This window comes from Camelina sativa, chromosome 10 (assembly GCF_030686135.1).
Source record: "Camelina sativa cultivar CO46 ecotype springtype chromosome 10, ASM3068613v1".
Classification (NCBI taxonomy): Eukaryota; Viridiplantae; Streptophyta; class Magnoliopsida; order Brassicales; family Brassicaceae; genus Camelina; species Camelina sativa.
This window is the reverse complement of record NC_141889.1, coordinates 5,628,040-5,650,048: the sequence shown is the minus strand read 5'-3', so window position 1 is coordinate 5,650,048 and position 22,009 is coordinate 5,628,040. Positions and strand designations below refer to the sequence as shown.

The 22,009-nt window shown below is 35.3% G+C and overlaps 5 protein-coding genes, 3 long non-coding RNA genes and 1 pseudogene across 17 annotated transcripts; 4 read left to right on the top strand and 5 right to left on the bottom strand.

Annotated features, from left to right (window-relative positions):
- Positions 1-37: 37 nt before the first annotated feature.
- LOC104717420 (uncharacterized) lies at positions 38-2,036 on the bottom strand. The gene is made up of 5 exons (XM_010434970.3): positions 1,846-2,036; positions 830-914; positions 559-684; positions 363-464; positions 38-278 (listed from the first exon to the last, which is right to left on the bottom strand). Exons 1-5 carry the CDS (start codon positions 1,959-1,961, stop codon positions 228-230), a joined length of 480 nt encoding a protein of 159 aa, XP_010433272.1. The 5' UTR covers positions 1,962-2,036; the 3' UTR covers positions 38-227.
- Positions 2,037-2,208: 172 nt separating this feature from the next.
- Positions 2,209-3,962, bottom strand: LOC104717417 (GCN5-related N-acetyltransferase 7, chloroplastic). 5 transcript variants are annotated; one of them, XM_087469645.1, is made up of 5 exons: positions 3,654-3,962; positions 3,144-3,294; positions 2,811-2,906; positions 2,586-2,706; positions 2,209-2,503 (listed from the first exon to the last, which is right to left on the bottom strand). In XM_087469645.1, exons 2-5 carry the CDS (start codon positions 3,198-3,200, stop codon positions 2,325-2,327), a joined length of 453 nt encoding a protein of 150 aa, XP_087325771.1. In that variant the 5' UTR covers positions 3,201-3,294; positions 3,654-3,962; the 3' UTR covers positions 2,209-2,324. The 5 variants fall into 5 exon arrangements, with proteins under 5 accessions (XP_087325771.1, XP_010433270.1, XP_087325769.1 ...); XM_010434968.2 differs by having other exon boundaries at positions 3,139-3,294; positions 3,654-3,956; XM_087469643.1 differs by having other exon boundaries at positions 2,811-2,971; positions 3,654-3,954.
- Positions 3,963-5,188: 1,226 nt separating this feature from the next.
- Positions 5,189-7,152, top strand: LOC104717418 (WAT1-related protein At4g28040). Its single transcript, XM_010434969.3, has 4 exons — positions 5,189-5,824; positions 5,926-6,111; positions 6,207-6,725; positions 6,810-7,152. The coding sequence occupies exons 1-4, from the start codon at positions 5,646-5,648 to the stop codon at positions 7,006-7,008; spliced, it is 1,083 nt and encodes a 360-aa protein (XP_010433271.1). The 5' UTR covers positions 5,189-5,645; the 3' UTR covers positions 7,009-7,152.
- Positions 7,153-8,795: 1,643 nt separating this feature from the next.
- LOC147935836 (protein FAR1-RELATED SEQUENCE 5-like) lies at positions 8,796-10,846 on the bottom strand (annotated as a pseudogene).
- Positions 10,847-11,654: 808 nt separating this feature from the next.
- On the top strand, positions 11,655-14,063 carry LOC104717412 (WAT1-related protein At4g28040). 2 transcript variants are annotated; one of them, XM_087469635.1, is made up of 5 exons: positions 11,655-12,277; positions 12,578-12,801; positions 12,905-13,090; positions 13,180-13,698; positions 13,779-14,063. In XM_087469635.1, exons 1-5 carry the CDS (start codon positions 12,194-12,196, stop codon positions 13,972-13,974), a joined length of 1,209 nt encoding a protein of 402 aa, XP_087325761.1. In that variant the 5' UTR covers positions 11,655-12,193; the 3' UTR covers positions 13,975-14,063. The 2 variants fall into 2 exon arrangements, with proteins under 2 accessions (XP_087325761.1, XP_010433268.1); XM_010434966.3 differs by lacking the exon at positions 11,655-12,277 and having other exon boundaries at positions 12,623-12,801.
- Positions 12,456-13,060, bottom strand: LOC147935835 (uncharacterized). Its single transcript, XR_015568778.1, has 2 exons — positions 12,922-13,060; positions 12,456-12,823 (listed from the first exon to the last, which is right to left on the bottom strand). It is a non-coding gene; the product is annotated as an uncharacterized LOC147935835 (long non-coding RNA).
- A 74-nt stretch (positions 14,064-14,137) lies between the features above and the next one.
- LOC104717413 (uncharacterized) lies at positions 14,138-15,923 on the bottom strand. Of its 5 annotated transcripts, none has more exons than XR_015568772.1 (4): positions 15,566-15,923; positions 15,033-15,198; positions 14,581-14,711; positions 14,138-14,491 (listed from the first exon to the last, which is right to left on the bottom strand). It is a non-coding gene; the product is annotated as an uncharacterized LOC104717413 (long non-coding RNA). The 5 variants fall into 5 exon arrangements; XR_756221.3 differs by having other exon boundaries at positions 14,581-14,702; XR_015568773.1 differs by having other exon boundaries at positions 15,038-15,198; positions 15,566-15,920.
- A 1,847-nt stretch (positions 15,924-17,770) lies between these two features.
- On the top strand, positions 17,771-18,477 carry LOC147935834 (uncharacterized). The gene is made up of 2 exons (XR_015568049.1): positions 17,771-17,898; positions 18,043-18,477. It is a non-coding gene; the product is annotated as an uncharacterized LOC147935834 (long non-coding RNA).
- A 1,127-nt stretch (positions 18,478-19,604) lies between these two features.
- On the top strand, positions 19,605-21,883 carry LOC104717414 (WAT1-related protein At4g28040). Its single transcript, XM_010434967.3, has 4 exons — positions 19,605-20,613; positions 20,717-20,902; positions 20,996-21,511; positions 21,592-21,883. Exons 1-4 carry the CDS (start codon positions 20,435-20,437, stop codon positions 21,785-21,787), a joined length of 1,077 nt encoding a protein of 358 aa, XP_010433269.1. The 5' UTR covers positions 19,605-20,434; the 3' UTR covers positions 21,788-21,883.
- The last annotated feature ends 126 nt before the right edge of the window (positions 21,884-22,009 follow it).

Below are 22,009 nucleotides of genomic sequence, written 5' to 3'. Positions count from 1 at the left end.
GATTTTTCTTTATATATGCAAAACTTTTAAAATTGTGTTTTCTTTTACAAACAGAAAATTTTAACATTTGAAACAAAGGAGAATTTACAAAGTGTAATATGATGTGTTTTTGACAACTTACATTACATGAACACAAACACTAGTTTTTGTGGTCACAGTAGAAAGTAAAGTAAAACCAAACGAAACTCAACAAAACATGGTCAATGTTTTGTTTAGTGTGGTAGATATTATGCTGATGGAGTGAATAGATGCACAGCCGCAGACCAATAACCAACCAACTGCAGTTATAAATAGCAAGCCACAGTCTTTAGTAAAAGCCTTTCTTTTGACAACAACATTGAGGAAGTAGAAGTATATGATACCTGAGCCACAATACCCTTCCCCGTTTGGGCTTCGATCACTAGCCCTATCATCAGTCCTATGACTGCCCAGGCTCCGTTTATAGCCTCTATTTCACGCCTTCTCTGTTAACGCAAACGAGACGGTAGCTGTAATGTGCTATTTCTACCAGTCTTGATTACATGTATCATCATTCATCCAAAGGGTTATTTTCCTCACCTGTTGTTTCTCTCTGCCTTTAATCTCTTCCATTTGCTTTCCAGCTATCCGTTTGGCTTCAACAGGGTCTACCATGATGACCTCTTTTTTTACCTTAACTTTTCCTGGAGGAGGAGGAGGTGATACCTACAAGAACACCCGGCATAGTATTAATTATAAACCAATGGTGTAGTCAATCAACTAGAAGATCAATATTTTCTTTAGTATGACTTGGTGTCCAAGATGAAAACACTATCCTCTTTTGCATATGGAAAACCTATTTTCTTTATACATTTGGATTTGCTAGGACTCGAACTACTCCACCTCTGGCTCTGTTTCCCACCAACTTCGCATTTTGGTGTCTTCTTAATCCGTTTCTGATAAACCATAGAAACATAAAGACGAATAAGTGGAATGATTATCAAACGTAATGGTAACATTTAGTCAATGTCTCGTGCATTGGATGAAACCCATAAGTGTCTCACATGGGAAATAATCAAAAAGACTTCCATGATAAACTAATACTGGATAATTCTTCATTCTCATGATCTTATTACCAACTTAGATAGACAAATGTCATAAAAGAATTCAACAGACGAAGGCGAAAGGAGACAACAATTAAAGATGGAAACGGTACCAATCAAGTAAAGAGAACAAAAGCAAAGAAACAAACGAAAAGATACAGAACAAGAGAAATGCTTTACTCATGACTAAGATAACGACCAGTTCGGTATGCTTATGCACCGCTTTAAATTAAACAATACATCAAAAGAGTGTGAAGAGATAGGTGACAAATAATAAGTAAACTTATCCCAAACGCAAGAGAAAATGTTCACAACACAAGTGTGATATGTAAAAATGAAAAAACAGATCCTATTGGAAATAATCAGCTTCCAAGACTATAATTTCAAGCTGTTAACTGATTACAATTGGATCCTAAAACACAATAATGAAAGAAGATGAATTTGAGGCATTACTCGTAGAAAGAATCTAAAGCCAACAAATTTAAAAGAGTCAAAAACCATAGATCCATCCAACAGAGAAGAAATCAAAGTCACAATTGGAGAAATCTCATTGGTGCCAATTACCCAAAATAGATTCCGGATTTTTAAGTTCAGATGAAAAAAAAAAAAAAAAAACAGAGAATTTAGTGATGAGTAGCAACAGAAATCACAAACCCAGAACACGAATTGCAAAAACCACGAGGCAGAACACTTACATACGCTGCTCATTCCGAAAATCCAAAACTTCAAATCAAAATATGAGAACGGAGAAAACGTAACGAGATTTTTAAAGAGAGAGACTCACACGAGAGAAGAGGAAGGAATTGCAAAGCGTCGTCCATTGGAAGAAGAAAGGTGAGGAGGATCAGCTCCAGGGAGGAAGAAGATACGCGGCGGTGAAGAGAAAGACGTCACCACCATTTCTAAGGATTTCGTATTTTCGAAGCTCTCTTTTTACTCTGTTTTTATATATTGGTAATGGACCCAAACGACATCGCTTTGTTCTACCAACAAGTGATCTTTAAACCTTATCCAATCAAAAGTTACTACTTACTAGTGATTTGATTATACACGACAGTGGACTAACGATGATGACAAGTTTTTCCTATGCAAATTAATAAGATAGAAAATGTCACATTTTTGTAATTACCTTTGGCTAATGAATTAATTACGATAAGAAAAGATTTACAATTAACATGGTCATGATTGAGTTTTGTATACAAAGCTTTTCTTAATTACCAAGAATGAGTGTATACAATTTGGATAAATGACAAGAATTTACAATTACATGGACATGATTGAGGAGGTAGAGAGGCCGAGCCAGAGGAGGAGCCGTTGTGGCCTGTTGAGGTATCGAGCTTGCCACGCTGGCTCCGAGGTTTCCTGCTCGAACCCACTTTTCATATATAGCCTCTTCGCTGCTTCATTGTCCACGGTCACATGCACGTACATATCCGTTACGCCTGTTCCATTCCACAACATTTTTTTTTTATAGAAAAACTCCAATTTGGACAAAGTCTAAGGAGTTTGATTAAACGATCTTACCCCATTCTCTACCAACTTCCTTAGACTTTTCAATGAGTTTGTAACCAACTCCATTGCGATGCAGCTCTTTCGCAACACAGACGTTGCTTAAGTATGCTCTCGCGAAATCCACACCAATCCCCTATAACACAAAAAAAAAAAAAAAAAAAAAACACTCTTCTTAAAGCTTCTCATTTTTCCAATATCAGATAAAGTTCAGCATTGTTGCCAACATATATCAAACACCTCTGGTTTTGTTCCAGCAATTTCATCGGGAAGCCAACGGCATTGGTTGAGATCAAGACTCCCCACCACAACTCTATCTTCTATGCCGTCAGAGAACTGAGAAAATTTTATCGACAGAGAAACAGATGAAGCATAACATAAATCCATATCACGCAGTCTATCTGGACCAAGGAAGTAACACCAAAATGAAAATTGGATATGTAGAGCACAATAACATATATTATGCAAGCAACCCTCTTATAACCACCATGAGAATTGAGAAGTATACTACACTAACTCTACCGAGATGCACAGTTAACACACAAGATGAGCAATTGAACAGACAGACCTTACATGCAGAGCATAAATCCTCAGAGGAGCTTGATAGTTGCGACAATGGAAGAGTAGCATTTATGCAGGCGACCCGAGTAAACCCTTCCCTCTTTCCTGAAGTTCTCTCTTTCAGCGCCTCGAACTCACGCTCTGCCAAGTATCTTCTGTGATCCTAATGAAACTTGAACAGCAAAATGTAGCATCAGCATAAGTACACACAGATAAAAAAAAAAGCCAAGAACCCTTAACCGAAGACACTTTCAAACCAAAGAAACACTTAAAAACCATATCACACAATAACAATGTAATCTACCGCATCAGAACAACTCCTAGACTATACTCACAGCTCCAACATCAATTATAATTTCATCTAAGACTTCCACATGAACACAAGTCACAGTTCAATTGAACTCATGATAATATTAATACTTTCAAGGAGTTGAATTCATGATTCCCAAAGACCTAGAACTGTGTATACTAATTCACCGATTAAGTCTATCTCAAAGAGTGAGATATAAAGAAGAAACTGACTTGGATATTGTAAGCAGAAGGATTGAACTCGTTGAAGGTCCGTACGCGAAGACAAGCTGCAGCCCAGAGCTCATCTTCTGACACCGTTTCGGATACGACGAACGTCGACTTGTCGATCGCCGGAGCACAAATGTGTGAAGCGGCGGGACGGAACCGGAACCTCAAGGAAGGAATCGAAAGAGACAAGCGCGATGTTACATCCGTGGTTGACTCGCTGAAAATGGCCATGGAGGATGAACTTGGAAGAGACGAACAGAGAAACGCCATTTCTGTTCTTTTTTTTTTCCGCGGACTAATGGCGTCCCCAGCTTCTTGCTAAGCTTGCTTTAAAGCTCGCATATCTGGGCTTTTCTTCAGTTTGGGCCCAATCTAAGCCCATTAGTTTTATGTTTGTTTACGTTTCTACCATATTAATCATGAATAAACAAATTATCTATTTCCATAAATAGAAAATTTACATGTGTCATCCGTCATCCATCACCATTCCTCCAGAAAAAAATTGTTCTTGTCGCATTCGATTAATGGTTGTAATAATAATTGTATATCAAATGAAGTTTTGGATATACAAAAGAATTTGGAGTTGTATTCGTTAGTCGTTACCTCTAATTAAAAAAAAATAATTCAAATATAAAAACAAAAATGTGGATTCGATCGAGTTGTAACAGTACACCTAGCTAAAACGGGCAAGTAGAGCTAGTTCATGCATGATGATGACTGATGTGGTAGTAAAACTGTAAAAGATATAGATTGTTGTAATAGTTATGCAAGGATAAAGGACTATAATGAGGATGTGAAGATGATATATAGTATTTGACTTGATTAATAGTACTAGTTTAAAGCACCTAAATCTTTTTAAATAATATTTATTCCTTTTTATTCATTTGTTTGAGACTTTATGTTTCAAACTTCGGGGTTTGCCGACAGAAACTTAAAGAATTGCCATAGTGTACTGTGAACTAAATAATTTGGTTTTTATTGGCATTGAAGGAATGCACCGGTTTCGAGTAGGACGGTACGATCCATTAATTCACGCATTTGATTTTTTTTTTCTATCTATTTCCATAAGTCTGGTATCGTTCACCTATAATATATACACCAAATTTTGGAATTATTAAATTTGTGAAAGCATCACATGGGGTGGTCCTCGGTGGCATGTTTCATGAAAAATTTTTGTCAATCAGTTAAGTCGTATTCAATTGTTATTGCTACCGTTAGGTGGATTATCATACAGAGAAATCATAACAAATAATTAGCCAAATCTGAATATGTGGTATATTTAGCTACAGACCAACCTTTTTGACTATGCCCGAACGTGGTGGCATCTCAGCCTTCAAAATGAAATCGTCATTTATAACAAAAGACAATTTTGTATCAAGAATCTTTGTTAGAGAGACATTATGCGGAAACCTCTATAAGTGTAATCACTCATTATATTTTCTTTTGTTGTTGTTTCTTTTTAACGCAAATAGCTTCTTTTCTTTTCGTCTGAATGATTCAATATATTATAAACCAACGAGTTTGGCACAATACAAAAAGGAACCAAAACAATCATATACAAGAAGCCAAAGCAACTAAGAAAAGCGTTGGTGAAAAACAAAAACATCGTGTAAGAAAAAACATTTTTCAACGCAAATACCTGAAGAATTGACAACAAAATAAAAAGCTCTCTTAACTATCCCACGAGCTTTGTTAGCTATTCATTTTGTTTCTTTCAATTTCACACCTATAGAAGCTTACGTATTCTAGATATTTAATAAGTATATCATAGTTAAATATAGGTTTCCTAATCCTTCCTGTCACATTATTCACACACACCTACACCCACGCTCGACACATGGATTATATTATTCACATAATAAACAGTCCAATATAAATAAGACAGCCGAAACGTACAATTTGAGAGATTAAGTTTTAGTGATTTTTGGCATATATACGTATATATATATATATAGAGAGAGAGAGAGAGAGAGAGAGAGAGCGAGAGAGAGAACAATGGAGGTATCGAAATACAAGGCGGTGTTGGCGTTAGTGTTTTTGCAGTTCACGTCGGCGGGAGTTGCACTCTTCACGAAAGCTGCTTTCACGGAAGGACTCACTCCCACCGTCTTCGTTGTTTACCGTCAAGCCATCGCCACTGTCTTCATCTGCCCCATCTCATTCTTTTCCGCTTGGTAAGTTCAGTTTGATCCATTTTTTTGAAATATATTACAGGATCACCACATGAATATATATAATAACATTGATGAAACATTTCCATGTGAATGGTTAATAGGAAAAAAGAAAACAAACCTTCTCTGGGACTACGAGGCTTTTGGTGGGTGACTCTCACGGCTGTTTTTGGTGTGACTGTGAACCAGAACGCTTATTTTAATGGACTTGACTTGTCTTCTTCATCCATGGCTTGTGCAATGACTAATCTTATTCCTGCTGTCACCTTCATTATCTCCGTCATTGTTGGGTATGTATATTATCAACATATGTACGGCATTAATTTTTCAAGATTCTATATATTGATGGATTGACTAAATATCGATATTGGATGTTTGTTTCAAGATACGAGAGTTTGAAGAGGAGAAGTATGAAAAGTATTGCAAAGGTAATAGGAACAGGTGTGTGTGTGGGAGGAGCCATGACAATGACTTTTCTCAGAGGTCCAAAATTGCTCAACGCCCTGCTCAACCAAGACAGCACCACTTGGTTACTCGGCTGCATACTTCTTGTCATTAGTACATTGGCTTGGTCCTTTTGGTTGATCTTTCAGATTCCTATTGCCTCTCACTGTCCTGATCACTTGTACACTTGCTCCTGCATATGTATCATGGCTACCATATCCTCTTTCCTCGTGGCTCTCGCCTTAGGCAACACTCATTTATCACCATGGAAGCTTGATTCCTCTTTGAAGCTCTCCTGTTGCATATACTCTGGCATCCATTTGGCGCTAATGTTCTTTTTACAAGCTTGGGTCGTTACACAGGAAGGACCTCTTTTCTCTGCCCTCTTCAACCCTCTTGCAGCAATCATCAGCACTTTCTTCGGGGCTTTGTATTTCCAAGAACAGACTTACCTCGGGAGGTATGCCATTTTTTTCGTGTCCTCTTTCTTTTCGTTCTGAAGCTCAATTCACATTTTCTTAATCTATTTTGCTCTTTTCTCCAGCTTGCTAGGCGCTTTGACTGTCATCCTTGGTCTCTACATTGTTCTCTGGGGAAAATCCGAAGACTATCAAGAAGAATACATAGACCTAAAATTGGAAGATGGACACACCACTTCCTCCGAAGCTGACATTGCTTCCATTATGATTGGTGATAAGGTCTTCCGTAGTTCAGAGCTCTTAGACGTACCTCTTCTCATGTGAGTTGTATATGAAGTCGGTGTAAAGAGATGCACAAAACATTTGAAAAATATATATAGAAAGTGTTTTTGTAATTCATTCAAGTCATATATGTTGCAAATTTAAGAGAGAAAATACATTGAAATGCAATCTTACACACATACAAAACAAGCCATCAACAAGTTGTCTTCCAAAATGTTCCAATGTTTCCATTGAAGAAAAAAAAGTAAGCTTTTTGTTTTCACAAAAACAAAAACACTTTTTGAGGAAAAAAAGCAAAGTGAAACGCACGCTCTGACAAGTATGATCCTAATTAAACTTGAACAGCAAAATGTAGCATCAGCATTAGTACACAAATATTAGAAGAAAAAAAAGAGCCAAGAAGCCTTAACACTTTCAAACCAAGGAAACAGTCGAAACCATATCACACAATAACAATGCAATCTACCGCATCAGAACATCTCCCTGACTATACTCACAGCTCCAACATCAATTAAAATTTCATATACGACTTCGATATAAACACAACTCACAGTTCAGGGAGTTGAATTCATGATTCCCAAATACCTACAATTGTGTACTAATTAATTCACCGATTAAGTTTATCTCAAAGAATGAAATATACAGAAGAAGCTGACTTGGATATTGTAAGCAGAACGATTGAGCTCGTTGAAGGTCCGTACGCGAAGACAAGCTGCAGCCCATAGCTCATCTTCTGATACGACGAACGTCGACTTATCGATCGCCGGAGCACAAATGTGTGAAGCGGCGGGACGGAACCGGAACCTCGAGGAAGGAATCGAAAGAGACGAGCGTGAGATGATACATCCGTGGTTGACTCGCTGAAAATAGCGATGGAGGATGAACTTGGAAGAGACGAACACAGAAACGTTAGCTTTCTTCAAAGCTCGCATATCTGGGCTTTTCTTCCGTTTGGGCCCAATCTAAGCCCATTAGTAGTTTTTCTTTTTTTTTTAATGTTTGTGTACGTTTCTTTCAATTTTTATCCGAAAGATACGGCAGCCACACACAAAAAAAAAAACAAATAAATATCATGAAACAAAAAGATACGTAGACAAACTTTTTATTTCAATAAATATAAAATTTACATGTGTCATCATCTTTCCTTTTCTAGAAAACAAAAAACATTGTTCTTATCGGATTTGATTAAGAACGATATTTAGGTTCACTCCCGTGAACCTAATCCTTCACCTCATCTAATATTAACCAATCAAAACATGACATGTAAGATTAAATTAAAACCAAATATTGAATTAAACAAAAATAGAAAATAAACAAAAAAAATGTCAAAATCTGTTTGCCGTCGTTAACGTCATTGACGTCAATGGACGTCCCCATCTTTATTTTTTTTAACCCTCCCCATATTTAATATAGTATTAATTTTTGATTGAGAAATTAAGTACCTATGTTCATTTAACTTTTTAAGAAAGCTACGATGCCAAACAGAAGATTTAAAACCATTTGCTTTGTTCGACGAGTAATATGCAAATATATTTGTTTTTATGTAGAAAAACACAGTAGTTAATAATTAAGATTCTATATTATATCTATTAATTTTGAGCAATTTATTATTATTTTTTTCTTGTCAGTGTATACTAATGTATGCCTAAGCCAAAAATGTGAATTTGGAAGAAAATAATAAGGAAAAAAAAATCAATTTAGAATAAAATGATACTAATGTACTTTTGTAAACAAGTGTTTTCATAAAAGAAAAATAAAAAATAATCTAGCTTTAATATTTTTGTGCTACGAATTTGAATTTGGAAAAAAAAAGGTAATACAGGAGAGCACTACGATGAACCACCATAACTCTTTTCATAGTCCTACAAAATATAAAACTTTAAATTAATTAAAAAATGACAGATAACTCAAATAGAAATAGTAAAAATGAAATGTTTGCCTTAAACATTTGTGAGAGAAATGACTCATTATATAAGGTCGGACTAGTGGTAGTAACAGATAATTGGGTATCTGGAGTAAGAGTAGACTCCTACAGCATTTATCATTTTATAAAAAAAATAATATATATATATATATATAGCATTTATCACATGTTAATGAAATTAATTATACATAAACTAAGAAGAAAAATGATATATCAAATATCTGAAATGATAACTTTTTCTTTGCGGTAGCAATACTTGATGATTTTGATGTACGCCTATTTTTTTTTTCAAGAACACTCATATATCGATCATGGGGTCCAATTTTTTTATCCTTTGGTCGTCCAACATAAGCTTTTCTTTTTATTCCACGTGCATTTGAAACTTCCTTGTCTTCTTCTTCTTCGTCTTCTTCTTCTTCTTCTTCCACAAGTCCAACATCTGAGCTTTGGGCCATCCATGCATTAGCTTTCAGAAGTTCTTTTTTTCTTTTCCTCCAATTTTCTAAGCAATTGAATGGCATCTTCATTTGCACATAACGTCAACTCTTCATGATCAGCAGCAACATATGCAATCTCACGGAAAGTACGACATATGTGGTTGTATCGCGTTCCAATCGATTGTTTCACTGTTTCATTAGGTGTCTTCGGATGATAATAAGATATACTTCGTGTTTTTGCCTCTTTGCTCCATCGAGTTAGAATGTAGGTAGATGGAATTCTTCTAACATTTTTCTTGTCCAACACTTTCAATGCATGACGGCATAAGATCCCAGCAAAAGAAAACTTCATGCAACTACAATGTATTGTTTCGCTTGTAGCATCATAATTAACCAAATGCTCTCGTGCTACACCACGATAAGATACTTTGTATTCATACACCATCTCAGACTTACTGACCTTCTTGGCAACATAATCACTGATAACTATGTATTGCTTCTGAAACAAGCTAAAAACTTTGGGTGTATACACTTCTTGTGCATGTTGCAACATCTCTACAGTAGCACATAAAACCGGCGAGGTATGCATCATATTGAAGTCAGCAATTAATTCCTTATATCGTCGATCCTCCAACACTCTCTCATAGTGTTCAAAGAAGCACAACAACTTATAACTACGCTTTAAATATTTTTTCAAAATATTATTCATACTTTCACTACGTTGTGTGCTCACCATATCTGCTGTAAAAGTATGACGTCCATAAACCATTGCCCATTTTTCTTTAAGCTCAAACAAATTCTTCAACCATTTATCCTCTGTCAATTTATGCTTCTGGAGCATATCATTCCATGCCAATAACCAGTCTTCTTCTTCCTCATGTTCATATACACACTTACTAAAGTCCATGGCAAATTGTGCTCCATGAAATACATGACTCAACTTCTTTGCAGCATTTTGATAAATATGCCAAACACATAACCTATGTTTTGTTTCTGGGAAAACCTTCACTATTGCATTCGCCATTGCTGCAAACTGATCAGTCAGAATTGTTTTTGGTTGTTTTCCAGACATTACTCCAAGAAAAGTCTCGAAAAGCCACTTATATGACTCAATAGTTTCATCATATAAGAGAGCAGCACCAAACACTATAGTTTGCTTGTGATGATTAACCCCGACAAATGGGGCAAATGGTCTATCATATTCATTAGTCTTATAAGTTGTGTCAAAGCAAACATCTCCAAAAAGATTGTAATCACTTATGGACCGATCATCTGCCCAAAAGATGTTAGTGATCATATCATCTTCATCAAGATGCATTGAATTAAAAAATGATGAATTTCCCTTTTTCTTTTTTTGAAAATATTCCAAAACTGCGCCAGCATCTCCCTTTTCCATTTTTGCCATTCGCTTTCGGTATATGTAATTTTGATAGTCTTTCGCCAAAAATCCCAGATTTGCTCTTCTCCCAACTTCTCTGCTCATCATTTCAACTGTTGCTTTTGCTGAAATTCCTGACATCTCAGCATCATCAGCATGTTGTTTTTGAGAGATAGACAATGCACGATTTCCCCTCAACAAATGCTTCATAGGTGTCCCCACTAAATCATAGTTATGGTTCTGCTCGAAAGACACAATCTTATATCTTTCGTTCTTCTGAAGATAGCAAGTCATATGAGCATTACAACCACACCGTGTGATTGATTTTGAATAAGATTTTTCGACCTTGGATTCTTCTTTCCTATACGTTCTTATCACATTTAATTAATGTTTGTATACCACATCAATGTATATCAAATGAAGTTTTGAATATAGAAAATAATTTGGAGTTGTATTCGTTTACCTAATGAAAATTTAATTAGAAAAATAAGAAAATGTGGATTCAAGTTGTAATGTACGCATGACCTAGCTAAAACGGGCAAATAGAGCTAGTTCATGCATGATGATGTGGTAGTAGAAGATATGGAAGGATTAGAATGAGGATGTGAAGATGATGTGTGTATCGTGAGTCATAGTCTTTGTCCTTATCCTATGAATCATATCTCTTCTCATGCATACACTTCTGATTGGGCCACAAAAACCAATGGAAGAAGAATACAAAAATCGTTTCAGCAATGATATAAAGAAATTTAGCTACTTGCGATTACTCGGGGATACATTAAGAAGACAAATAGACAAAACTATATATGGCACGTTCACGCATATGATTTTCTAGCTATTTCCATCATTCTAATCTCGTTGATATACACACCTGTACATTTGATTAAATTTTGAATTATTGCGCCAAAATATTCGTAATAAAAGGCATCACATGACACATGGGGTCCTAGGTGGCGACTCTTTTTTTCTTCATGAAAAAAATGTTTTATTCAGTTGATTCGTATTCATTTGTTATTGTTACAATTAGAGTGGATTATCATACAGAGAAATCATAACAATAATTATTAGTCAACTCTTAGTATGTGTTACCTGATAGTTGCTTCTATATACCGTTTTCTTTTTCCTCTTTTTGGTTCAAGATTTATTTGAAACAGTAATTAAATCTTTCCTTCCATATTGTGTACAATGGATGGAAAAAAATCTAATGAGAGAATATAATACAAAATATACTTTATGTAATATATATATATATGCATGTGGTATATTTGGGCTACAGACCAACCTTTTGGCTATGCCCGAACGTGGTGGCATCTCAGCCTTCAAAATGAAGTCATCATGTCATTTATAACCAAAGACAATTTGGTTCGAAGACTCTTTGCTAGACAATTATGCGGAACCTCGAAAACGTAATGATCACTCATTATGATTTCTTTTGTTGTTGTTTCTTTTCAAACGTGAATACCTGAATCCAATTCTCGCTGCTGGTGTATGAGTATGATCCTTTATCTGGAAGAATTGACAACAAAATCAAAAAGCTCTCTTAATCAATCATCCCACGAGTTTTATTATAAGGTATTCAATCCTTTTCTCTTTTTTTTTTTTTCAATTTCACACCTATATAAGCTTACGTATTCTTGATGTTTAATAAGTGTCTTATATATATAGTTGAATATTACACAATCTCATACGCATCTATAACAGCTAGGTTTCCTAATCCCTCCTATCACATTATTCACACACGCTCGACACATATTGATTATTTTGTATTCACATAAACGATATATATATAATACAGCCGAAACGTACTTTGAGAGAGATTAAGTTTTCAGTGATTTTTGACCTTAAAGGGAGAGAGAGAGAGAGAAGAAGAAGAAAGAAAGAGAGAGAGAAGAAGAAGAAAGAAAGAGAGAGAGAACAATGGAGATATCGAAATACAAGGCGGTGTTGGCGTTAGTGTTTTTGCAGTTCACGTCGGCGGGAGTTGCACTCTTCACGAAAGCTGCTTTCACGGAAGGACTCACTTCCACCGTCTTCGTTGTTTACCGTCAAGCCATCGCCACTGTCTTCATCTGCCCCATCTCTTTCTTTTCCGCTTGGTAAGTTCAGTTTTTGATCCATCTTCATGTAACATATATATTACACCACCAAATGAATATAAATATTGATGATGGAAACCATTTCCATGTGAATGGTAAATAGGAAAAAAGAAAACAAACCTTGTCTCGGAGTAAGAGGCTATTGGTGGGTGGCTCTCACGGCTATTATTGGTGTGACTGTGAACCAGAACGCTTATTTTAAAGGACTTGACTTGTCTTCTTCATCAATGGCTTGTACCATGACCAATCTTATTCCTGCGGTCACCTTCATTATCTCCGTCATTGTTGGGTATGTATATTATCAAGATTTACATGGCACTATTCAAGATTTTATATTGATGGGTTGACTAATTATCGATATTGGATGTTTGTTTCAAGATACGAGAGTATTAAGAGGAGTAGTATGAAAAGTGTTGCAAAAGTAATAGGAACAGGTGTGTGTGTGGGAGGAGCCATGACAATGACTTTTCTCAGAGGTCCCAAATTGCTCAACGCCCTGCTCAACCAAGACAGCACCACTTGGTTACTCGGCTGCATATTTCTTGTCATTAGTACATTCGCTTGGTCCCTATGGTTGATCTTTCAGATTCCTATTGCCTCTCACTGTCCTGATCACTTGTACACTTGCTCCTGGATATGTTTCATTGCTACCATATTCTCTTTCCTCGTGGCTCTCTCCTTAGGCAACACTCATTTATCACCATGGAAGCTTGATTCCTCCTTGAAGCTCTCCTGTTGCATATACTCTGGCATCCAATTGGCGGTCACTTTCTTTCTACAAGCTTGGGTCGTGTCACAGAAAGGACCTCTGTTCTCTGCCCTCTTCAACCCTCTTTCAGCAATCATCACCACTTTCTTCGGGGCTTTGTATTTACAAGAACAGACTTACCTTGGGAGGTACGCCATCTTCTTACTGTCCTCTTTTCGTTCTGAAGCTCAGTTCACATTTTCTTAATCTGTTTTGCTCTTATCTTCAGCTTGCTAGGCGCTTTAGCTATCATCCTTGGTCTCTACGTTGTTCTCTGGGGAAAATCCGAAGACTATGAAGAAGAATCCATAGACCTAAAATTGGAAGATGGACACACCACTTCCTCCCAAGTTGACATTGCTTCCATTGTGATTGGTGATAAGATCTTCCGTAGCTCAGAGCTCTTAGAACCTCTTCTCATGTAAGTTAGTCAGTGTAAGGAGATATCTTTGACAATAGACAATTTTTAGAATATGGCAGTGATAGAAAAAAGAAATGGAACTTCGTTTACAAATCTCACTCGTCCCAACAGATGTAGAAGCTACTCCATGCACAGAACATTAGAAAAATAGAAGCACAAAAGACATATGTTGCAAATTTAAGAGAGAAATTACATTGAAATTTAAGACACACAGACAAAACAAGCCATCACCGAGTTGTCTTCCAAAAATGTTCCAATTAATGTTTCCATTGGAGAAAAAAAGTAAGCTTTTTGATCTTAAAAAAATAAAAATAAAAACACTTTTTGAGGCAAAAAGCAAAGTGAATCTCAAAAAAAAGAAAGAAGAAGAAAAAAGCTAGATTCACATTATAATCCACTTTCAGGAATCGAGCTTGTCACGCTGGCTGGCTCCGAGGTCTCTTGCTCGAACCCACTTTTCATATATAGCCTCTTCGCTGCTTCATTGTCCACGGTTAAATGTACGAACATATCCGTTATGCCTGAACCATTCCACAACTCTTTTTTAATTATTTATTAAACTACAATTCGGACAAGTCTAACGAGTCTGATTAAAAACGTTCTTAATTACCCCATTCTCTACCAACTTCCTTAGACTTTCCAATGAGTTTGTAACCAACTCCATTGCGATGCAGTTCTTTTGCAATACAGACGTTGCTTAAGTATGCTCTCGAAAAAAGCCACACCAATCCCCTATAACACCTAAAAGACTCTTAAGCTTCTCAATATTTCCAATATCAGATAAAGTTCAGCATTGTTGCCAACATCAAACACTTGCGGTTTTGTTCCAGCAATTTCATCAGGGAGGCAAAGCTATAGGTTAAGATCAAGACTCCCCACCACAACTCTATCTTCTATGCCATCAGAGAACTTAGAAATTTAATCGACAGTGAAACAGATGAAGCATAACATAAATCCATATTTATGCAAGCAACCCTCTTAAAAGTTAAAACTCCCATGAGAAGTATACTAACTCTACCGAGATGCAGAGTGAACACAAGATGAGCAATTGAATAGACAGACCTTACATGCAGAGCATAAATCCTCAGAAGAGCTTGATAGTTGCAACGATGGAAGGGTAGCATTTATGCAGGCGACCCGAGTAAAACCCTTCCCTCTTTCCTGAAGTCCTCTCCTTGAGCGACTCGAACTCACGCTCTGCCAAGTATCTTCTGTGATCCTAATGAAACTTGAACAGCAAAATGTAGCATCAGCATAAGTACACACAGATAAAAGCCAATGAGCCTTAACCAAAAACACTTCCAAACCAAAGAAACAGTCAAAACCATATCACATATTAACAATGTAATCTACCGCATCAGAACATCAGCACAAGTACAGAAATATAAAAAGCCAAGAAGCCTTAACCAAAAACACTTTCAAACCAAGGAAAAACAGTCGAAACCAATCACTCTACGACAATGTTTTCTACCGCAACGCATCAGAACATCTTCTAGACTATACTCACAGCTCCAACATCAATTAAAATTTCATATACGACTTTGATATGAACACAATTCACAGTTCAAGGAGTTGAATTCATGATTCCCAAATACCTAGAATTGTGTAATAATTAGTTCACCGATTAAAAAACGCCATTTTTCTTTTCAACTTCCGGCTAAGCTTTCTTCATAGCTCGCATATCTGGGCGTTTCTTCCGACTAAGCTCATTGAAGACAAGCTGCAGCCCCTAAAGCTCATCTTCTGACACCGTTTCGGATACGACGAACGTCGAGTAATCGATCGCCGGAGCACAAATGTGTGAAGCGGCGGGACGGAACCGGGATCTCAAGGAAGGAATCGAAAGAGAGGAACGTGATGATGCATGTGTGGTTGACTCGCTGAAAATGGCGATTGAGGAGGATGAACTTGGCAGAAAGAAACGCTATTTTTTTCTCGGACTAAAATCACGACGTCACGTCCTAGGCTTCTTGCTAAGCATATCTCGCATATCTGGGCTTTTCTTCCGTTTGGGCCCAAGCTAAGCCCATATAGAAAGATACGGCAGCCACATAAAGATACTCTTTATTTCCATAAATAGAAAATTTACATGCGTCATCATCTCTCCTTATCTTGAAAACAAAAAACATCCCCTCTATATTAGTAGAAGCACTCTTAAAAAATGCTAATATGTCATCGTCAGAGAGCTTGAAACACATTTTAACAAATAAACCTTATTAATTAATCTTAATTACATCTATGTCATTATAGACTTAAATAAAAATTCAATAAATAAATTAAACTTTTTGTAGTCATTTAATTTGAAACTATATTATACTTATTTAAAAAACAACAAATTCATTTTTTTAAAAAAAAATAAATAATTATTCATGTTTTATTAAAAAAATTTCATACAAATATTTTCACCGCGTTAAAATTATTATTCACTTACAAATATTTCACGGGTGAAACATATTTTTATATAAAATAAACGTAAATTTGAATAAAACAAAAAAAAAGAATTATTTACATATTTTATTTTACACAAACAAATATCAAATTCCAAATAATAAATTTATTTGAATTGATTTATCCGCACTATATGCGGGTTGTTACCTAGTTGTTCTTATTGCATTTGATTAGTGATTGTCAATATCGATGTATACGTTATTAATCGCATTTGATTAATGATTGTATACCTCATCAATGTATATGAAATGAAGTTTTGAATATAAAGATGAATTTGGAGTTGTGTTCGTTTACCTAATAAAATTTTAATTAGAAAAATAAGAAAATGTGGATTCAAGTTGTAATGTAGCTAGCTAAAACAGGCAAATAGAGCTAGTTCATGCATAGTGATGTGGTAGTAGGTAGAATATATGGAAGGATTACAATGTGAAGATGATGTGTGTGTCGTGAGTCATAGTCTTTGTCCTTATCCTATGACTATGAATCATATATCTTCTCATGCATACACTTCTGATTGGGCCACAAAAACCAATGGAAGAAAAATATGAAAATCATTTCAGCAATGATAGAGAGAAACCTAGGTACTTGCGATTACTCGGGGATACATTAAGAAGACAAATAGACAATACTATATATGATGAAATGATAAATAGACCTAGGCACATTCACGCATATGATAAATAGACAAATACATTAAGAAGACAAATAGACACCTAGGCACGTTCACGCATATGATGTTTATTCCGTAATTCTGATCTCGTTGACATACACCTGTACATTTAATTAAATTTGGAATTATTGCGCGAAAATATTCGTAATAAAAGGCATCACATGACACATGGGGGTCCTAGGTGGCAACTCTTTTTGTTTCATGAAAAAAATGTTTTATTCAGTTGATTCGTATTCATTTGTTATTGTTACAATTTGAGTGGATTATCATACAGAGAAATCATAACAATAATAAGTATGTGCTACCTGATAGTTGCTTCTATATACCGTTTTCTTTTTACACTTTTTGGTTCAAGATTTACTTGAAATTAAACAGTAATTAAATCTTTCCTTCCATATTGTGTTCAATGGATGGAAAAAAATCCGATGAGAGAATATAATACCAAAATATATTTTATGTAATATATATATATGCTATATGCATGTGGTATATTGGGCTACGGACCAACCTTTTTTGCTATGCCCGAACGTGGTGGCTTCTCAGCCTTCAAAATGAAGTCATCATTTCATTTATAACCAAAGACAATTTGGTTCGAAGACTCTTCGCTAGAGAGACAATTATGCGGAACCTCAAAAACGTAATTACTCATTATAATTTCTGTTGCTGTTGTTTCTTTTCAAACGTGAATACCTGAATGGCTGAATCCAATTCTCGCTGGTGTATGGGTATGATCCTTTATTTGTGTTGATCAAGTGATCGTCGATAAATGGGACGAATAGAAGTACTTTTTATTGAGTTTGTCAAGGATTGGTAAGATTATAGTAATGCTGCTAAATGCCGATCTGCTAGTTACAAAACTGTACCTTCACTAATAAAACTTAATCACTTAGAATTATAATTAAATAATCTTTTGACTCCCACTCCAAGTTCACTTTTGTCATTCTACTTGCTCAGGCTCTCCCTATTTATAGCTGATGGTACGTTTCATTTTCTTGCCTTGGGATCGATGTGGTACCGCCTCAAGGCTCAAGCGACGGTCGTTCGTATTTGGACCGTCACATAAATGGGCTAAGCGTTCTATCGGACCTTCTAGAAGTGCTGTCGGTCCAATTCGTTCTGTTTAATTGGTCGGTTAACCCTTCTAGAAGCTTTGTTGAATGTTTCTCATATAGATTGAGTGGAAGCCTGTTAAGATGGCGTGAAACCCACATCCAACAATTTGGAAGAATTGACAACAATATCAAAAAGCTCTCTTAATCAATCATCCCACGAATTTTATTAAGGTATTAGAATTTGTATCCGCGCATGCGCGGAATATCAATTTAAAACATTGTATATCAATATAAATTATTGAACTTAAATATAATCATTCAAAAATTTTAGTATAAATCTATATAATCACTAAACTTATTTCACTACGTAATATTCAACATACATATTGTTAACAATAATGTTTCCTTGACAAATAAATAATTTGATACATATCATGTGGTAACTAAGCTCACCTTAAAAATTCGCAGAAAGAATAACAGGTATCGATAACTACTTCATAATCTTTTATCTTTAAGAGAATTTCTTTCTTATTCATATTCCATGAAAACATTCCTTAAAGGTTTTGATGTTGATTATCGATTGTTGATCTAATTGTATATATTAGATGTTGATACTAACATAACACTATCCCGTATAAATCTGAATATACGAAATGTCATGAACATTACTTAGTACATATATAATATCATATCGTTATAACATTTTTACCCAACGAACCAAGTTCAGCATACCATAAAAGAATTCTCGACCAATTCACTTTCAATTTTTTTTGTTATAAATACAATTACATAATTTTTTTATTCTACCATGAATTTAAAATTTACTTCTATTTTAAAACTCATTAACATATCTGAAATTTTAAATTGTGGTCAGTTTAAAAGAAAAGTTAAATTATATTATTATCACTAATAAATAATTTATAGTATTGTTTTCTTATTTTAACATTTCATTTATTTTACCTAATTAATTTTTTATTTATTTAAACTCTCTATTAATTATAGGTGACATAAATATGGACTAAATGAATATTTTAAGTTTATTTTAAAGTAAAAAAAAAATAATGTTGCTTAAGTGGCAGAATGAGAAGAAAGGAAAACTAACTTTATAGATATAGTTTCACTTTCAATTTTTTTCTTTTTAAAATATTATAAATACAATTACATAAGTTTTTTTATTCTACCATAAATTTAAAATTTACTTTCATTCTAAAACTCATTAAAACATTTGAAATTTTAAATTATGGTCAGTTTAAAAGAAAATTTAAATTCTATTATTATCACTAATTAAAAATTTATAGTATTGTTTTCTTATTTTAACATTTTATTTATTTTACATAATCAATTTTATTTATTTCTTTAAACTCTTAATTAATCATAGATAACATAAATCTGGACTAAATAAATATTTTAAGTTTATTTTAAAGTTAAAAAATAATATTACTTAGGTGGCAGAATGAGAAAAGAGGAAAGCTAACTTTATAGATATAGATTCAATTTTTTTTTTTCAATTTCACACCTATAGCTCACGTATTCTTGATGTTTAATAAGTGTCTTATATAGTTGACTATTACACAATCTCATTACGCATCTATAACAGATTAACAGCTAGGCTCCCTAATCCTTCCTATCACATTATTCACACACGCTAGCTTAACACATGTTGATTATTTTGTATTCACATATTTTATATATAAGACAGCCGAAACGTACTGAATGATTCAATATATTATAAACCAACGAGTTTGGCACAATACAAAAAGGAACCAAAACAATCATATACAAGAAGCCAGAGCAACTAAGAAAAGCTTTGGTGAAAAACAAAAACATCATGTAACCAAAAACATTTTTCAACGCAAATACCTGAATCCATTATTTGGAAGAATTGACAACAAAATAAAAAGCTCTCTTAACTAATTATCCCACGAGCTTTGTTAAGCTATTCATTTTGTTTCTTTCAAATTCACACCTATAGAAGCTTACGCATTCTAGATATTTAATAAGTATATCATAGTTAAATATAGGTTTCCTAATTCTTCGTATCACATTATTCACACACACCGACACCCACGCTCGACACATGGATTATTTTATATTCACATAATAAACAATATAAACAGTCCAATATAAATAAGACAGCCGAAACGTACTTTGAGAGATTAAGTTTTAGTGATTTTTGGGATATATATATAGCGAGAGAGAGAGAGAGAGAGATAGAGAGAGAGAGAGAGAGAGAGAGAGAGAGAGAGAGAGAGAGAGAGAGAGAGAGAGAGAGAGAGAGAGAGAGAGAGAGAACAATGGAGGTATCGAAATACAAGGCGGTGTTGGCGTTAGTGCTTTTGCAGTTTACATTGGCCGGAGTTGCACTCTTCACGAAAGCTGCATTCACGGAAGGACTCACTCCCACCGTCTTCGTTGTTTACCGTCAAGCCATCGCCACTGTCTTCATCTGCCCCATCTCATTCTTTTCTGATTGGTAAGTTCAGTTTTTGATCCTTTTTTAAAAAATATATTACAGGATCACCACATGAATATATATAATAACATTGATGAAACATTTCCATGTGAATGGTTAATAGGAAAAAAGAAAACAAACCTTCTCTGGGACTACGAGGCTTTTGGTGGGTGACTCTCACGGCTGTTTTTGGTGTGACTCTGAATCAGAACGCTTATTTTAAAGGGGTTGACTTGTCTTCTTCATCCATGGCTTGTGCCATGACCAATCTTCTTCCTGCTGTCACCTTCATTATCTCCGTCATTGTAGGGTATGTATATTGTCAACATTTATATGGCACTATTCAAGATTCTATATTGATGGGTTGACTAATTAATTATCGATATTGGATGTTTGTTTCAAGATACGAGAGTATTAAGAGTAGTATGAAAAGTGTTGCAAAAGTAATAGGAACAGGTGTGTGTGTGGGAGGAGCCATGACAATGACTTTTCTCAGAGGTCCCAAATTGCTAAACGCCCTGCTCAACCAAGACAGCAACACTTGGTTACTCGGCTGCATATTTCTTGTCATTAGTATATTCGCTTGGTCCCTATGGTTGATCTTTCAGATTCCTATTGCCTCTCACTGTCCTGATCACTTGTACACTTGCTCTTGCATATGTATCATGGCTACCATATCCTCTTTCCTCGTGGCTCTCGCCTTAGGCAACACTCATTTATCACCATGGAAGCTTGATTCCTCTTTGAAGCTCTCCTGTTGCATATACTCTGGCATCCAATTGGCGATATCTTTCTTTCTACAAGCTTGGGTCGTGTCACAGAAAGGACCTCTGTTCTCTGCCCTCTTCAACCCTCTTTCAGCAATCATCACCACTTTCTTCGGGGCTTTGTATTTACAAGAACAGACTTACCTCGGGAGGTACGCCATCTTCTTACTGTCCTCTTTTCGTTCTGAAGCTCAGTTCACATTTTCTTAATCTGTTTTGCTCTTATCTTCAGCTTGCTAGGCGCTTTAGCTATCATCCTTGGTCTCTACGTTGTTCTCTGGGGAAAATCCGAAGACTATGAAGAAGAATCCATAGACCTAAAATTGGAAGATGGACACACCACTTCCTCCCATGCTGACATTGCTTCCGTTGTGATTGGTGATAAGATCTTCCGTAGCTCAGAGCTCTTAGAACCTCTTCTCATGTAAGTTCTATCGAAGTCAGTGTAAGGAGATTTCTTTGACAACAGACAATTTTTAGAATATGGCAGTGACAGAAAAAAGAAATGGCACTTCGTTTACAAATGTCACTCGTCCCAACAGATGTAGAAGCTACTCCATGCACAAAACATTAGAAAAATAGAAGCACAAAAGACAAATGTTGCAAATTTAAGAGAGAAATTAAATTGAAATTTAAGACACACGGACAAA

Bases quoted from the DNA above. Each gene is read 5' to 3' on its own strand.
- LOC104717420 (XM_010434970.3), bottom strand. From the start codon at position 1,961: ATGGTGGTGACGTCTTTCTCTTCACCGCCGCGTATCTTCTTCCTCCCT. The intron at 685-829 runs GTATAAAGAAAA...GTGTTCTTGTAG, and splicing joins GAGTCCTAGCAAATCCAAAT to GTATCACCTCCTCCTCCTCC. The intron at 279-362 runs GTATCATATACT...TTATAACTGCAG, and splicing joins GGAAGGGTATTGTGGCTCAG to TTGGTTGGTTATTGGTCTGC.
- LOC104717417 (XM_087469643.1), bottom strand. From the start codon at position 3,920: ATGGCGTTTCTCTGTTCGTCTCTTCCAAGTTCATCCTCCATGGCCATT. The intron at 3,295-3,653 runs GTCAGTTTCTTC...AAGTTTCATTAG, and splicing joins CTTCTGCTTACAATATCCAA to GATCACAGAAGATACTTGGC. The intron at 2,707-2,810 runs GTGTTTGATATA...TTTGTGTTATAG, and splicing joins TTGCTGGAACAAAACCAGAG to GGGATTGGTGTGGATTTCGC.
- LOC104717418 (XM_010434969.3), top strand. From the start codon at position 5,646: ATGGAGGTATCGAAATACAAGGCGGTGTTGGCGTTAGTGTTTTTGCAG. The intron at 5,825-5,925 runs GTAAGTTCAGTT...AATGGTTAATAG, and splicing joins ATCTCATTCTTTTCCGCTTG to GAAAAAAGAAAACAAACCTT. The intron at 6,112-6,206 runs GTATGTATATTA...GTTTGTTTCAAG, and splicing joins ATTATCTCCGTCATTGTTGG to ATACGAGAGTTTGAAGAGGA.
- LOC104717412 (XM_087469635.1), top strand. From the start codon at position 12,194: ATGAGTATGATCCTTTATCTGGAAGAATTGACAACAAAATCAAAAAGC. The intron at 13,091-13,179 runs GTATGTATATTA...GTTTGTTTCAAG, and splicing joins ATTATCTCCGTCATTGTTGG to ATACGAGAGTATTAAGAGGA. The intron at 13,699-13,778 runs GTACGCCATCTT...TCTTATCTTCAG, and splicing joins GAACAGACTTACCTTGGGAG to CTTGCTAGGCGCTTTAGCTA.
- LOC104717414 (XM_010434967.3), top strand. From the start codon at position 20,435: ATGGAGGTATCGAAATACAAGGCGGTGTTGGCGTTAGTGCTTTTGCAG. The intron at 20,614-20,716 runs GTAAGTTCAGTT...AATGGTTAATAG, and splicing joins ATCTCATTCTTTTCTGATTG to GAAAAAAGAAAACAAACCTT. The intron at 21,512-21,591 runs GTACGCCATCTT...TCTTATCTTCAG, and splicing joins GAACAGACTTACCTCGGGAG to CTTGCTAGGCGCTTTAGCTA.